The following is a 16764-nucleotide window of genomic DNA, read 5'->3' on the forward strand; positions in this document are numbered from 1 at the left end:
CTCTTTCCAGTTACCGTCTAAGGTGCTGCTGGAGCGGGCAGTTTCCTGGTAGATTGGCAAGAGCTGACACTGGAAATATTTCCCAGTATTACACATCTATCCCCTGCTACACAGAGTCCAGGAGCTGACTAAGCACCACTCCAGAGGCAAAGTTTGGGCCCTGAAATCCCAAGGCAGAGAGATTAATGTTATGAAACCTTGGACTTTCACCTCCACACACCCTTTCCTTTCCTTCCTTATCCCACACAGAAAGCACACACATGACAGCGGCATACGTGTTCAAAATCTGTCAGTAGGAACCTTAAATGCGACAGCTGCAGAGAAAATCCAGGCTACTGACATAGGCTTTACCTCAGCTCTCCAGAGTCAATATAGGAGCAACAGAAAATGGTCATTTTACCTACTGTCATTATTTCCTTCTAGGAGGACTGATTTCTCCAACAGAGTGAAAAGAAATTTTTCCTCTACAATAGGACCCAGTGAAATATCACCAGGCAAAGCAGTCTAGAAAGTGGATTAGCATCTGTCCAGGGCCAGGGACAATCACGCAGTGCAAACCTGATGACCTGTGTTTGAACCCCAGCACCTCTATTAAGAGCCAGTGGCGTGCCAGGTAAGGGGGGAGGTGGGGAGAACTGGCTGGAGGCCAGACTGGAGGCTGGAGCACACAGCAGAAACAAGAGAGATGCTGTGTCACAAAAAGGTGGAAGGAACGGACTCCAGACATGTTGTTCTATGACCTCCACGTGTGTATCACGCATGAGCATGTCCACAGTCACATGCATGCACACAATGGCAGCATAAGAGAACCGTGCAGGGTTCCTGGAGATCACAGGAGCCTGTGGGAAGGGAACCACTCTCCTACGTGTGTCTTTAGAGGGTTTGTGGTGGTTCCCTGGTGGCGGCAGGAGTGGCAGCAGGAGGTGGCAGCGGTTCCCCAGAACCGCTGAGCAGAGCACCCCACTGGGAAGTAAAAATCATGGTGGTGCTTGCCTGACTTCTTGTTGTTGTTCTGAAAGGAAACTTAAAAATGAAAGGAGGGGATGCAAAGGGGTACAAGCTCTTTGTAAAAATAGCCTGGCATTTCCTCAAACAGTAAATATGGAGTTACCATGCGATCCAGCAATCCCAGGAGAACTCGTTCTTAAAACACTCAAACATGAATGTCAACAGAATATCATTTTTAACAGCAGAAAAAAGAAAGAGCCAGCCAGATACCCCAGCAGCTACTGGTGGATGTTCAGGTAAAAGGTGGTGCAGCCGCACAATGAGATACTACTTGGCCATAAAAAGAGATAAAGTGCAGATACATGTTACAACATGGATTAATGGGAAAAAACATCATGTAAAAAAAAAGAAAATTCTGTTTCAAAGACCACAAATTATATAATTGTATTTGTATGAAATGCTCAAAGCCCAAAACAGGCCAATATTTGGAGACAGAATATAGGTTAGGTAGTTCCCTTGGGCTGTATAGAGAAAGTTTAGGGGGAAACTATCATGATTGCACATGTGTGTGTATGTGTGGGGGGTGTGTGTGTATGTATGTGTGTATACGTGTACACGTGTGAGTGTGCGTGTGTGTGTGTTATCCTGGAATTAAAGAATGGCGAGAGTCGAATAACTCTGAATATACCGCTCACCCGTGACAGGGGTACAGCTGCTCTAGCAGTGACACCCACTCTGATTTGTCTGCTGGGGAACCTGCACCATGTTATTACAGCTGGTCTGTGCAGGGCACACTGACCATGACATGGTTCGGCACAGTCTTCAGCTGACATGTTAGACATGCCAGTCTGCTAGACTTGCAAGCATCAGCTGCTGACAGGAGAGGTGGCTGCACCAGCCATTTCATATGCTCTGATTATTAAAGCTCCAAGAAGAAAGTCAACAGAGCCAATACTTCAGGACAGTATTCTGGACTTGGGGAAGCATCGAGGTGGACCTTGGGCTAATCAGGACACATACAGTTGTCCCAATTGCTGCTGGCCCAGGAGGCCCAGGCTGGGGATCTCCCTGAGCCATGTACTGTGTTTCCCACTCTGTCTACTCATGCCTGACTAATAGGTGGGCAGAATACAGGGTGTGGGATACACCTGGTGCCAGGAACTCTTGATTGGATGGCCCACTCCAACAATATAAACAGTACCTATGGCTAGCTGATAGACAGTCAAGCTGAGACCGTGTTAGTCAAAAGGTAAAGCTGTCCTTGCTTACAGATCATAGTGCCACAGTCTTTTTCTAAAACAGACACAAGATCCTGACAATAAATGAAGAAACATGCTGAATGTCTCCTATGCGTTAAGTGACATTTTATACACACTGTATATTAGCTTGATGTCCTTCCATCATGCCCTGTAAGGTAGGTGTGTTAGCTTCTGGGATAGAGAAGAGAAACAGGTCACTGTGAAGTGATGCCATTGCTTTAGGTCACATCAGAGCAAATGGTCAGGCTGGGACAGGTACTGTGGCCTGGCTCTAGGGTTCAGGCTCTCCTGTGCTGTGTCGGCACCTCGACCGCCTCCACCTCTGCTGGTTTTCAGTCACATGGGAGAGGCAGGTCTCAGGCCAGGCAGGGCTGCCCAGCCAGATTGGCATGCCCTTTGTCTTCACCCCACATGAAGGCAAGGAGTAGCCAGAGCAAATGTCCGGGTTCTGGAAGCAGGCAGAGCTGCCTTCTTGGCTTCCTTTGAAGACAACAGAACTTACTGCTTGTAACCCTGAAGAGCTTCACCCATGGAAAACAGCTGTCACACAAACTTGCTGTTTGCGCAGGAATGCAGATTTTCCTCTTAGGTAAAAATCGTGCCAAGCTATGGCTTCACTTCTTACTACAAAGACAGAAAGCACACAGAATAATGGTGTACCAAGCAGGTCCCGACTCCAGGTTTATGGAGTGTCACAATACGGACTTACACCAGGATGCCAGGACAGGCCACTGCTACAGTGCAGGTGACGTCACTTGAGGAGTCTGCTTTGTGCTCTCAAGGTTAAGGGAGGATGAACACATTGCTGTCTGGGGAGTGGGCCTTGCCTGCCAAAGACAATGGGGGCCCAGATCCCAAGAGGAAAACAGGACAGAACAGTGCACTTAACCTCCTCTGGTGCCTCTGCCCAACTGCCACCATCCTATGCTCCAGTCTCTGGACTTTGACTCTGTCTAGCCCACAAATGCTAATCACCAAGGCCAGGTACAGTGTCACTCAGAATTGGAAACAACTCAGTGACTAGATTCTATATGGGTCTACCCAAGGGAATACTCCAGAAGTCTGATTTTGAGAAGAGATTCCCATGCCCCCAGGTAGGAACTTCATCCATCTGCTTCCCCTCCATTTTTGTGAGGGGACAGGAAACTCACCATTATCGAAGACGGTGCCTGCCGTGAAGGAGAGCTCCGAGTCGTGCTCAGCTTTGCAGGCGTACAAAGCCTTTGCCTTCCGGAACGGTGTGCTGTGAATGGGAAGGCAAGTTTATTCAACATTGTTTGCAATACCAGAAAGCCACAGATAGTTCATGTTTCTTCTTTCCTTTCCCCGTAAGCCACCTAGTCCTCTCTCCTGGGAAGATCCCGGACAAGGCAGCCAGATGGCAAAACAGGAGGCAGGCAAGTCAGAAAGGCCACAGGAGAAAATTGAGGAGGAATCAGGAAAAGGCCATACGCTCTAAGAAGCCACAATTCTCCAAGGTCATCTTGTGCCCCAGAGAAACTTTACCTGGGAATTGTAACAGCCGGGCCCGGGAGGACAGAGTGCTTTCAAGTAGGAAGAGACCAAGGGCTCTGCAGAACTGACCAACAGTTGCTCTTGGAGGCTGACAGTGCCCTGTGAATCCAGGAGAAACTCTAGCAGAGCCAGGTTTCAGCCAGGGGCAGGGGTGGCCATGAGTTCCCACAAATGTTCTCCATGGCTAATGGGGTAACATTCTAGAGCTGGAACTCTTCAGCCACAAGGGTAGCAAGGATGGAGGAGGTGTATGAGGTGGCGTGTGAGCTCACATGTGCACCAGTGTGGTAGTTTACAGAGGACAGGGAAGGAGGAAGGGACGGACGGAGGCTGAGCTTGTGCTCTGTCTTAGGACCTCTTTGTCAATGGGTATTGGCAGTGCTCTCTCCATGCTCCCACAATGGCCTTAAGGATATTTACTCGTCCTATGGACTTGCAGATGGGACCATAAGTAATAGAACTGAAACTGAGCTATCTGTACATCACTTTCCATGCAGCCAGAGTTGAGGCTGGCACATTTCTGTGGGGAAAGGGCCAATCTTTGAGCTCTGGAAGGCATGTGGTCTCTGTCGTAACTACTTCATGCTACGCTGCTGCACACAGCGGCCAGGGACAACATGGAAACAAACCAGTGAGGATTTGTTCCAGTAAAAAGTTATCTACCAGAAAACAGGGGCAAAGTTTGGCCACCACAGGCCGTCATGTGATGTCACTTGTGAGAGCAGGGTAAATTTACTCTCTTCTGTCAAGTTTGACTTTGGCACCTGACTATTCTCAGTAGTCTGTAGACTTTTCATGGGTCAGAATGACATCTAACTGTCAGAAGGCTAGTCTTTATTTGCCACAAGTGACTTTCTCCAAGTCATCTGGAATTCAGAAGCACAATTTTTAAAAAAGCCAGGCACACACACTTAAGAAACAAGTCAAAAGATGTATGTCATTTAATTTCTCTTCACTTGAGAATCTGAGAGGCTGGTGGAGCTGGTGACACCCCAGTTCCCAGTGTGCACTGGTTTCTAATGGCTGAGGAGGGGCGTGGTCTCGGATGAGGCAGAGCATCCCGGATCTTCTGAAACGCTATTGCTTAGGGATGCCAAGTTCAGGCTCTCTTTGGCAAGGGCGAAGCATGGGTGATGGAAATCTAGAATGGGACCATTCCTTCTAGTCCTGGGTCCTTGAAAATTGAAAGATAGACAATTGAGAGAGTCTGTTATACAGTAGGGTGAGCAAATCGGTGGTTATCTAGAATGCGTGCCAGGAAAAGATCAGTTTACTGCTGTTCTCTCTGGTTTTCTTGTAGCCAAGGGATGGCGGTGGGAAAAGCAGATCTGGGAAGAGGGAGGACAATGTAGGGACATGGGGATGAGGAGAGAAGCCTTTAGCTTTCATCAGTTCCATCTGGAAAACAGCTCTTCACATCTCATCTCATTAAACAATAAGCCTGCAATGTTGGCTAGCAAGGGCCCAGCACTCAGTGTGTAGCCTTTGGGGTCAGACAGAAGTGTACTCCTCTCCCTGCCTCCTGCCCTGACTACAGGGTGGAAACAGCCAGGAGGCTGTGGAAGGCACTAAAACAGCCACGCATGTGGAGACCTGCTTGCATGGCATGCAGGGTAAAAGGGGAATGCAGGCCATGGGAGCCAATGGAGGCCATGCTGAGACAGGGCTGCCTTCTGAGGTCAGGGCGCCACAGGTGGGCACAGTTTGAAGAGACTAGGGAAGGCAAGGTTTCTCTGGGTAGGGCTCTCCTAGAGGTTACTTAGTAAACTCGTTAAATAAAGGTAACAGAACAGAATAGAAGCCACCCAGGAAACTAGTAGGACTGTGTGGTAAGTGGAAAGTGCAGGCCATGGTCTCTATCATCCACAATTATTATTTGAAGGGATTACCATTCCACCAATATTAAAAATTTACAATTTAGTAATGAAATACTAAGAAAACAGTATATTAAAAGTAAGGATGAAGGTGAGGAGAGTCTGTTTTTCTGTAACAGCTAACGATCTATGAGAAGATCCTCTCCCGACTACCTAACAATGTACAGAAACAGAGGGACTCAGAGAGGGAAACATAAGGCGTCTGTTTATGCATGCATGCATGTGTGCACACACGTGTATACACACACACACACACACACACACACACACACACACATCTGTAGTGCTGGGGATCAAGCCTTGGGCAATGTGGATATCCTAGGCAAGCACTAATCCGCATGTCTAGCCTTAGAGGACATGCTTTTAAAGGGAGTTGTCTCCATTCCCAGAAGTATGCTCACCAGAGAAAGGACACCTAGTCAGATCTGAATTTCGTGCGAGTAATATTTTAAGTGTATTTCCATAAGATATGCATATACTAAGAAGTGCATTTGTTATTTACGCCCAATTGGAATCGAACTGAGTAGGTTATATGTTTATTTGCTTTGCATATCTGGCAACTCTTACTGGGGAAGCTATGCCTTGTTAAAAGTCTGTCATGGCTGTCAGTCTAGTACCCGACAGCTCCCTCTCAAAGTCTCTAAGTCCTACCCTAAAGGAAGATCATGGGGCTAAAGGTTTGGGCTTGGACACTCTGGCTCTGAATGAAGGCAGTGTTGTGGGTTGTTTGGACGTAGCTCCCATCGCAGCATTCTTCAGCTCTGGGCTGGGCCTTCAAGGGCATGAACAACTCTGGAACCTTCTGCTGGTGCTGGTTCACTTTTAATTTTTGCCTCTGAGCATGGAATGAGGCCAGGAAAACACTCAGAGGAATTTCCCTCAAATGCCCTTGCAAGCTTGCAGAATGACAACCCACTCTATGGTGCATGCTACTGGAGGAGGGGCCAACTTGCAGTGGCTTGATCATTAAGGCAGTTCCCGGGGCCCAGGTACAAATTAGGGGTCTGATGTGGGGGCTTCTTGGGAAGGGGAAGAACAGGGAGAAAAAGTGAGGGGAAATGTTAAAGGGGACCTCCTCCAGGGCCCCAGTTCTTCTGTGCTGAAAAGGTACCTCTACTTCTGAGCTTGAAACAAGAAGCTCAAAGTAGCTTGAATGGAGAGGAAGCCATTCCCATGGGTTTCCAGGACCCCTAATTAGGCCTCATCCAGAGTCTGTTGTTAAAAGCCTTGTCAAAGGAGGGTAATTTGAAGTTTTATGTTCTTTCAGTCAATTTGGGGAAAGGCGACACTAGACCTGAACAATGGGTGTACGCCCCCACCTCTTGGCTAGACACTGTAACAGCAATTAGGGTCTGTAACCAGTCTGGTCTCCCATTGGGCTATCTTTCTAGCAGGGTCCTGATCTCTGCTTATCTTAGCATAAGTGGCAATTTGGTGACACCCAATTTCAAACCCTACTGTGGCTTGCCTATTTCAAAATGACAGATTCCTGAAGGATTGTGGGACAGCATCATGATGGTGGTCTTCTAACAGAGGCCAGAGGAGGCAGTACTGAGCAGTCATTTACTTGCTTCTAGGCCAGCCCCATTCCTCTAATGCCCAAGGCTATTTAATAAGTGAGTGTGCCATTGTAGTTGTTCTGCTCTAGGTCCTCATGGGTCAGTGAGTGACCTAACTGTAATAATCCACATGGTTTCTGGTGGCTAGGAAGTAAGCATCTCCATGCTCAGTAGTGCGCAAATACCTGAAGTGTTAGGAAAACAGTACCTAATCTTTACTTTCTTTATGAGGTGAACGTAGTGCAGAGCAGTCAGTCTCTCCCATCATCCAAGACCAAGCTAGGTAGAAAGTCATGTCTCACCCAACAGAGCTGGGGGCTAGGATGGCCCAGAACCTTAACTGGGGCTGCTCAGGACTTTAGAGTAGAAATGCTGGGCAGATGGCCAGGACGCCTACCTCTGCCATGGCTTTCAGTTAATGAAATGACCATTAAAGACCATTTGTTTGTCTTCTAGTTCTCACATGAGGACAGAACAGCACAATAGATGTGGAGATGCTCATAGGAGAATAAGTCATGTGCTTGCAGACACAGACAGCACAGCTTTTCTAAACAGTGAGTGCCAGCTTTATAGATTAGGTGAGCCTGTTGGGTGCATTCACTCCTAGGGAGAAAAGGTGGGATGTGGAATTCTGACCAAGAGTGCTCACGATGCTTCTACCTGGACTCTTGCACTTGGCCTGTTGAAGTCGGAGGCCTTGTCTGCAAGATGCCCAGCAGAGAAGTCTGCAGGGTCCTTGTTCCCCACTTTTCCTGAATTTGAAGAGCTTCTTTTCTACAAAGAGCTCAAGACAAACCTGTGCCACTTCACTCTCCAGCTCTGCGAGGCGGGGCTGCAGCATGGCCCTCTGGGAGAAGAACTAGGTCAAGCCATTCCTATACAAGGTGGTGCCTATTCCCATGAGCGCTCAGGGTTCATGGCCTATAGGCACAGGAGTGCACTGGGAGGCCAGAAGACTGGGGGCTAGGGAGGTAGAAGCCCCGAGTAATTCGAAGAGAAACACTTCCCATCTTCGACTTGTATTTTGGGTTATACTCGTCTCTGTGGATCTGGTCTCAGTGGCTAGCTGTCAGTGCTCAGGGTTATTGGCCCAACCCACAAGCAAATTGTGCCAGATACTACATGACAAAGATGTGACAAGGAAAGGCCACTTGATATCTCAACATTGCCCCCTAGAATATTATCTTCCACCAAAACAGGGAGAGCCCGAATGATTCGGAAAACCATTCAAAATAAGTGCTAGTTTTGGAGATCCCTGTTCCTGGCAGCAAGGGTTAATTCAGAAAAGTGGGTAAAGGTTGGTATTTTTTAAATGCCATGCAAGGCCATGCGTATTGTGCCTCTTGGCTTTGTTTCTTGGGATGGGATCGCAGGAGAGCAGAGGAGACCCCCAATGTCCCTGACCAGTGCTGCATACACAGGGACAGGTCAGTCATCATCCGTAGTTTTACCTGGAGTCTTCACGGACCGCTTCTTCTGGCCTGTCAAAAAGCAAGTGCAGGTTTGGATGGCAGGGAACAAAGTTGACGAGGAGGCTGAACACTGCATGAAGAGAGGACCAAGCCAATGAGAGAACAACGGCAGCAACAGAAAACCAAACAAACCCTGCCACAGACCTGATGGGGGATGAGTCGCTGGACGTGGATGAGGTGGGCATAGGGCTGGATGGCGCCGAGAACATGGGCCATGATGGCGAGAGGGGTGAAGTTGGGCTTGGATTCGGGGGGCTGCAAGACATAACAACCAGAAAACTCATCAGCACATAGGGAAGCCACGATGGGAGCACGGGCGGTTCATGGGAAGGCCAAATGACAGGGCGCTACAGCGGAACACAGGAGCATCGAAGTCCAGAGGCATGCCGTCAAGTCTCCGTGCTCCAGGTCAGTCCTCTGCATTTTCCAAGGGGTCTTGATGCACAGACAAGCCTCTCCGGCCTGTCTCACTTTCCAGGTGACCTGAGGTTCTCCACTATCTATTTACCCCTGGCCACTGGTGGACATGCATTGGGCCTACCTACGTGAATTGGTTTCCACGTGTTTTGCTGCCTGCTTTGGAGTACACTGACCTCACTCTCAGCCAGCCTTTAGCTTTCACTGTTGTGCGCTTTTAAAGTTATGCCTCAGCAGAAAGGAATATTTTTCTGGGCCACAAAGGCCATTGAGCCAGAAAACAATTTCCTGTTTACATTTTTAACTGCACGGGCTGTGTGCCATTGGAGATCTGCGTGTGCATTAGGAACACACTAGGGGACAGGCAGGACGGGTACACCTCTCAGAGACAGCACTTACGGTTGTGAGCAGCTCTCTGGAGGTGCACAGCCCAGGTCTGTGCTTTCTCTCGTGCTCAAAGGATAACCCCAACCAAAGGGTGACTTTAAAAAAGGAACCAAAACCTCAAATTTGTCCATTTTATAATGTGACCAAAGGGGTGGAGAGGAAGGGTTGAAGTTATTCACCATAATCTATCTGGCTTATAGATTTTAGTTAGCCATGTTGGCCATCTGACTTATTTCTGCAAATTATACAAACACCTTAGCATCTAGGTAAAAATCACAGCATGTCTCAGAAAGTGCAAACACTGATGGCTGAGAAGATGGGAAGCATAGCCAGTCATCTAACTACCCACAGTTCCCAAACCTTAAGCTGCTGGACTGTTTAAATCTCTTTATAGAGGTGTGAGGACAGGAGAATGCGTGCGTGTGTGTGTGTGTGTGTGTGTGTGTGTGTGTGTGTGTGTGTTGTGTGTGTATGTTGTGTGTGTGCGTGTGTGTGTATGTATAAAATGCTATGACAAGAAGACACGTGTCAGCATTCAGAGAAAACTGTGTGAAGTTCATATCCTTCAATGAGTCCGATGAAACATTTTATTAAGCGTCAGCATGAGTACTGTATGATGACTCCTGTGAGCACGGACATACTGTTCCTTCACTGTATCTGGACTGTCTATGCTATCCCTGCAGGTATTAGAGAGATAACTAGTAACTACACTAGTCGCACTCTCTAAGCTACTTAATCAGCTCACCGACAGGCACTGCTGGAATTCCCACTGCACAGATGTGAAGCCCTGGTCTACGGTCGTGAGGCTTGCCAGCCTCTATGTGACAGGGCAAAGATTCACCAATGCTGTGGCCCAAAGCCGGGCTCTCATTGCCAGTGTTCTGTCTCTGAGAGCATTGCTCTGCTAGGCCCCCACAAAAGCTGCTTAAGAGAGCATTAGTGATTCTCTTAATCGCTGATTTATGAGTTTCCTTCAGATGTCTATCACATTTGCAAGGGAGAATGGAAATACAGTAGCTGATTTGGTAAGACACAACACAGTAAATTCCAATAGACTCCATGGTCCTGTGTGCAGGTTTCTGTCTGCTAGACTCATCTAGCAGATGGGATTCATACAAGGGAAGAAATAAAATTCAAGAGTAGATCCTTTTAACAATTTCTTCAATCCATCAAAGGCTCACTGACAAGCACCCGTAATGAACAAAGCAGTAGGTACACTTTGCCGAAGTCCTGGAGCTTAGAGCGTATTTGATAAGATGCAACAGGTGACAAGGAAAACAGCAATAAGGACAGTAAGAATCGCTGGTGGAGGCAGGTGACTCTTGCTGTGAGCATCTTACTCCTGGGGACTCTCGCTTCCCTAACAGCTGTCCCTCACCAATGCTGTGCAGCCTTCCTCAGGACAGTGTCTACAACCGAGGCCATACTTTCTCAGGCCTCTCTCTGTCCCACTTCATAATGTGCCAGTCAGGAAGGCCTGAAGAGGACTCCTGGATCATGGCCAAAACAGAAAACTAAGTGGTACCAGGGGAGGGTCAAAGGAACAACATGGGCTCAGAGGCCTGGTCTAATCTGTTCCTGTGGTAATACCACAGAACAATTCAAAAGGATTTACAAAATAGTTTAAAATTACTTCTTTATTGAGGAAATGCCTGTAGCTTCCTATCTCATCTGTACGGGAAGCATAGTCTGGGAATACAATATGGGGTTCGGAGTGTTGTTCTGTATCCTCAGACATCTCAGCAGTTCCTGGCCAGGAAAACATGGCTGAAATTATCTGTGGTGGGGGTTGGGGGTAGAATGCAGGGCAATTGTAACTTCTGTAAGAAAGAAGTGTCTTTTCACGTCTCTTGTCAACTGCCACAATATTAACCGCTCTCTTTAATGTCTAAAAGCATTTTATTAGCTTGTTTTAGTCATAGCAATAACATTTATTTGCTATGAAATGACCAGAATTTAAAATCTATTACCACTGTGCTGGCGTTCATGTAGTAATCACACGCACACACAGTACAGTTCTTTTTATGATCTTTTCAACTACTAAAGCAATTATGCTTTTCAGTTTATACTTCAGAGGCAAGTCATAGATGTCCCTGTCAATAGCACCAGCACACATTTTGATATGCTGAAGAGTGCTTACAACAACAGAAGGGTTGTACACATAGAAGTGATCCTCCAAGAGACACTGAGACATTCTCCTTTAGTTTTGATGGAATTCATACAGCATATAAGGAGGGACTTAAAATGAGCAGAGATGGTGATGGTGGTGATGATGATAATGGCAATGATGGTAGCCCATATGTGTATAACTATCAGTTTCCTCTTTACTACAGCAACAACTGGCTATAGGTTATTTATTAAAATGACAAGAATTAACAACAAACAAACAAATAAAAACAAGTCTCTCACACTGTTACAATCCCAAACAAATCAGGCTGACAGAAAATGGTCAATTTCACCTTCGGCCCTAAAACCTCCAATAAGAAATTCTGGATTCTTTTCCCACTAATAAAGCCAAACATAACAAACAATAGAGGTTAGAATGGGAGGAAATAACTTTCTAACTAGAGTTTTAGCAGATGACCCCTATAAAGGCTTCTTACAGCCCTCAGCCCAGCTGGGTAGTTCCCAGTTGAGTACCCCAGCACATTCTTCACGCTAAATACTCCTGGAGTCCTGCCAAGCCTTCATCAAGGCCCAACTGTGGCAGTAACGGCTTTGACTTCAGTGGGGAAGGAATATTGCTGGGCTGGTTTGCATCCATTTGGAAGGCTTGCATCGGCTGTAGTGTGCTGGCCCATGCTGCCCTCAGAAGGAGCTCTCTGCCTAGGCTGTTCCTGTGGCATCCAACACAGTGAAAGAGTTACAGTTTAGGCAGAAGATAAGTGGAAGGCTTGGCAGCGTGTGAGCTTGTGGCTGATAGTTCAAGTACAGTGTGGTAATGTCATCAGCTTGACACCCTGTGTGGTGAGTCACTCGAAGGATGGAGCCTGTGGTGTACCCGCCAGGGCACACTTGCCAAGCTGGGGAAAGCATTACCTGGGCAGTAGAGAGACAGCAGACCCTTTACATCGTCAGTCTAGGGCTTGTGTGAGGGGAAGGGTGCTCTGACTGGAGACATAAGCTCACCGATAAGAACGAAGTTTATCTTGGGCAAGGGATGTAGGCCATAGCGTGTTTTATCTACAACATGCAAGGCCCTGGGTTCAATCACAGCACAGGAGGCAGAGAGGCAAGAAAGCTTATCCTTCCAAATTCTTATAACCAGATTATGATTTTGTATAAACATGGAAACACACTTAAAAAAGAACAGTGGTGAAGTTACATATAATTTACAGAACTGATCATCACTTTACATCTTAGCCAATGCCTTCTGACTTTTTGGGATCAGCATAATATTATATACATGGCTATCAGGTCATTGTGTTGACGTTGTTGTTACTCAATATAAGGATTTCCATTGTCATTTAATAGGCTCTGGGGCATCTTCAGTGGCTACAGGGCATTGTGTGTATGGTGTACCCGATTTATGTAGTCATTCTGTGTGCACATCAGGTCGCTAATCCCCTGTCAGCTGGTATAAATAGCGCAGCCATCACATCCTTATAGAGGACCGCTGCCGGTGTGTCACCGATTGTTTCCTTAGCATAAATTCCTGGAAGTAACATTAGTGGGTAAAAGGTTAGGGATCTTTTTTAAGGGTCATGCTATATCCTGCCAAATAGCTTTTCAAAAGAGATCTGGTGAACGCATTCCAGCAGCACTGAGCACTGTCCTGTTGAGAAGATAGCTCGCTTCGGTTTAAGGTTAGCTTAGATTCCCCAGCCCTTTCCTCGTATGCCCAATGATGCACAAATGAGTGTGATCTCCTCTCAGTGCTCTGATTCTACTTGGAAGCAGTATTAATCTCTCTAAATTATATTAGCATTATGCTAAGAAGTCAGGAAAGCACTCGGACAGACGCACAGCACACACAGCCACACCTACGGGCACTGAATACCTAGGTGAGGGTGGGGCGGAGTCAAGAGAAAGGGGAGGAGTGAGTATTCAGCTAGCCCAGAACTCTCGGAAGAAGACTAAATAGAAGGAAAGAAGAGAGGATAAAGGCTTCTGAGCCAGCATCGCACTGTGGAGAAACTTGCATTTATTCCTCAGTCAGACGTGGCCCATGATCTGAAGGTTAGAGTTCAGGCCCGGGCTAGGGCAGACCTGCAGGGATTGATACTGAAGCCATTATGGCCAGTCTCATGGTCTCATCTCTCTGGTCTTTATCCTCTCCCCCAGTAAGGAGATGGAAAACCAAAAGCATCCTGGGTAACACAATTCCAGATCAGTGAGTGCCTGTTTCCTGGAAAACACCCCTTTATGATTTGCCTTAGGATATCAAGCTAAGAGCAGGGAAACCACATCAGCTGGGCGAACAGCGAAAGGAGCGCTGGTCATCAGGATGGCAAGAGTGGGTCTGAGCAAATGATACAGAAATAAAAGTGGAGTCGTGTGACGACTGAAAAGCACAGATTCCACCATGGTGTGCGACCTCAGCATTTCACATCAGACACTGTGTACATGCCGACCTTCAGGAACTGGCAGAGTGTGGTTTGAACGTAATGAGTAGAAAAAAAGGGGCTCATTTGCCCCTCAACCTCATTCCATGTTCTTTCTTGACTTACAAGTGTGTCTCTGTATTTACACAGATCGTTTCTCCTCACCCTTTATCTTTCTATTCCTTTAAATCCTGATAACTACAGAATGATTCCTTCTTTTAATGATGCTAGCTTAACAGTCATGGGCAGATGCTTTCAGAAAACACCTTCCCAATAATTTGCATTAAAATATTCAACCAATCCACAGCAGTTTTTCTGTTTTCTGGCTTTAAAATTGTCTGAAAGATAAGTTTCAGATCAACTTTAAACTCCGAAGTTGTGGGTGGAGATGACAGGTAACACCAGGCTTGAAAGCAAACTAACAATCTTAGCAGTGGTGTCTACTGTCCTAACAGCTCACTCAGTGAGCAGTGAATCTCCTCCGGACATGAGTCAGAGAGAGGAGCTCTCGCTCTGGAATGAGATGCCTGGACAAGAGCCCTAGTTCAACCCCTCACTGCGAAGAAAGCCCTCGATGGAAGGAGGCAGGGGCTGGGCCCGGCACTTCAGTTGTGCAGGTGGAGAGCTCGGTCTTTCCTGGTTTTAATCATACACTCAGGTACATCCAAAATGGCCCCTAAAATTAAATATATTTGTTCTCTTTCAACCAAAGAGAGCTCACGGGTTATACTCTATTTGTAGGATGTCCTAGGCATTTCTCTTTGGGAGGAGGCACTGTGAGCATTTAGCACCGGATATTACAAACTATCTGGATGTTTACTAAGAAGTCCCAATGCCTCCTTAGTAAGCATTGCTTATTAAGCATATAAGCATATGCTTATATTGATATCTTAAGCTGAATATACGAAAACTGGCACTGTCCATCTAATGAATACTTTTACCTACAAAACAAAATTCATGAAATGGAAAGAAAAGACAGTGGCTTTGGGCTGACGCTTCTGTTCTACCGTAAGGTACAGCAATTGTTCTGATGTCAGGGAGGTATAAACTTGGTTCTTAAAAAAAAATTTCTGCAAGCACGGGGTAAGAATGATATAAATATAGCACCCATAGATTAGATCCTCTAATAAGATAAAAATGTAAGGTGTCCTTCTATAAATAGTACTGGAATAACTGGATACCTCATAGCACTAGACCTCCCACCTCACACCATACAAATCAAATCATTTCCAGGTAGACCATAGACCTTAATACCAAGGCAAACAATTAAAGGCCACAGAAGATAAATCCAGGGTTGGGTTTATCCAATGGTGTACTATAAGGGAAAATACAGGTAGCTTGACTATATTAAAACATTAACTTTGAACCAGGTATGGCGCCATGTACCTACAATCCCACTGCTTGGGAGGCTGAGGCAAGAGGATTGTGAGTAGAGGCCAGACTGGGCTACATAATGAGTTCAAGGCTAGTAAGACCCTGTCTTAAAACAAAACAAAAATAAACACAATCCAATTCCCCAATAAAACCCAAACAAGTGTGCTTTCGTTAAAAGACAGCATTAAAAGAAAGGCGAACGCTCTCTGACACATAAACAAATGTGCAACTCCTCACTGGTTCCTTGAACTACTACTACGAATAAGACGTGCGGAGTGGAGACTTTAAAAGGGAAAGCCAAAGAAAAAGTGTTGAGCTTTTCTGTAAGCCAGGAAGAATACATGAAAGCCACAAGCCTGTGCACCTATAAAATGACTAGAAGGTGGGCTTCAAATACAGAGACGGCTGGTGTTTCTCATGTGGAACATCCCCCAAACCATTGAATTCTATTGAACAGGAGATAGAAACATGGCTACAGCCATTCTGAGCAACGTGAAGGTGCTGTCTATGGTCTACATTTCCAGGATGTCCCCTTGAGCACTGTGCATGCGTGTCCTGATAGACAGACAGAAATAGTATGGCTCAGGTGTAAAGTGCCTGGCAGCACAAGGACCTCACAGGTTCCCTGCCCAGAAAAAGCCGGGCGAGGCGTTCACTAGAACTAACAGTGCTGATGAGGCAGAGACAGGTGGATCCCTAGGCAGAGGCCAGCAGGCCTAAGTGCTCCAGGCCATGAGGCCCATGCATGCTGTCTAATACTAAAGTCTGCAGCTCCCGAGATGCCACACCTGGAGCTGTCCCTGCCACCATTGCCCAGAGTATGCAGCACCTTTAATTTGGAAGAGTAAAGCCTGGAACCCTCAAATTTCAGGAAAAGAAGATGGGAAATACTTTACTTCACTACAACAGCTCACTTTATCACAACAGACATGAATGAGCCACGTGTACAGGGGTGGCCCTTTAAACTGTAGAGCAAAAGAGACTCAGCCAGAAAACATTTTCAATAAAATACTACTTTTATGGGAACATGCTATCTTCATTATTCCCAGACTCCTGATTACCAAACTTACCTGATTACCAAACTCTACACTTTACCTCTAACACTGAAGAAACAAACAACTGGGTGCTGTAAGGGCAGTGGAGCATTTGCGTAGGAGTGAAAACTGTGGTGACATGTGACTGTGCTCCGGCAGGGCGGGGCTCAGCCTCTGTGCTGCAGCTTACACATGGTAAGTGTCCTTCTGAGATCTGTGTGGGCCCATCTGTGTAGTGCTTAAACCTCTTATTTATTCTTATTTTATGTGTGTGAGTGTTTGGGCTGCATGTATGTATGCATGTGTGCCACATGTGTGCCTAGTATCAAGGGGGGGTGGTTAGAAGAGGGGTTGGGGGTCTCTGGAACTGGAATGATGGAT

The 16764-nt window shown here is 46.6% G+C and overlaps 1 protein-coding gene across 2 annotated transcripts in view; it reads right to left on the minus strand.

The window, feature by feature from the left end:
- Positions 1–16764, minus strand: part of Arhgap26 (Rho GTPase activating protein 26) — a 386554-nt gene that overhangs the window by 5139 nt on the left and 364651 nt on the right. Inside the window, exons 21-22 of one of the 2 annotated variants that reach the window (XM_032885464.1) lie at positions 8772–8882; positions 3359–3450 (exon numbers count right to left, since the gene is read on the minus strand). In XM_032885464.1, the coding sequence (XP_032741355.1) occupies positions 3359–3450; positions 8772–8882 (203 nt within the window). The remainder of the gene's footprint in view (positions 1–3358; positions 3451–8771; positions 8883–16764) is intronic. The other variant, XM_032885465.1, reaches the window with a different exon arrangement.

This window comes from Rattus rattus, chromosome 15, assembly GCF_011064425.1.
Source record: "Rattus rattus isolate New Zealand chromosome 15, Rrattus_CSIRO_v1, whole genome shotgun sequence".
Lineage (NCBI taxonomy): Eukaryota > Metazoa > Chordata > Mammalia > Rodentia > Muridae > Rattus > Rattus rattus.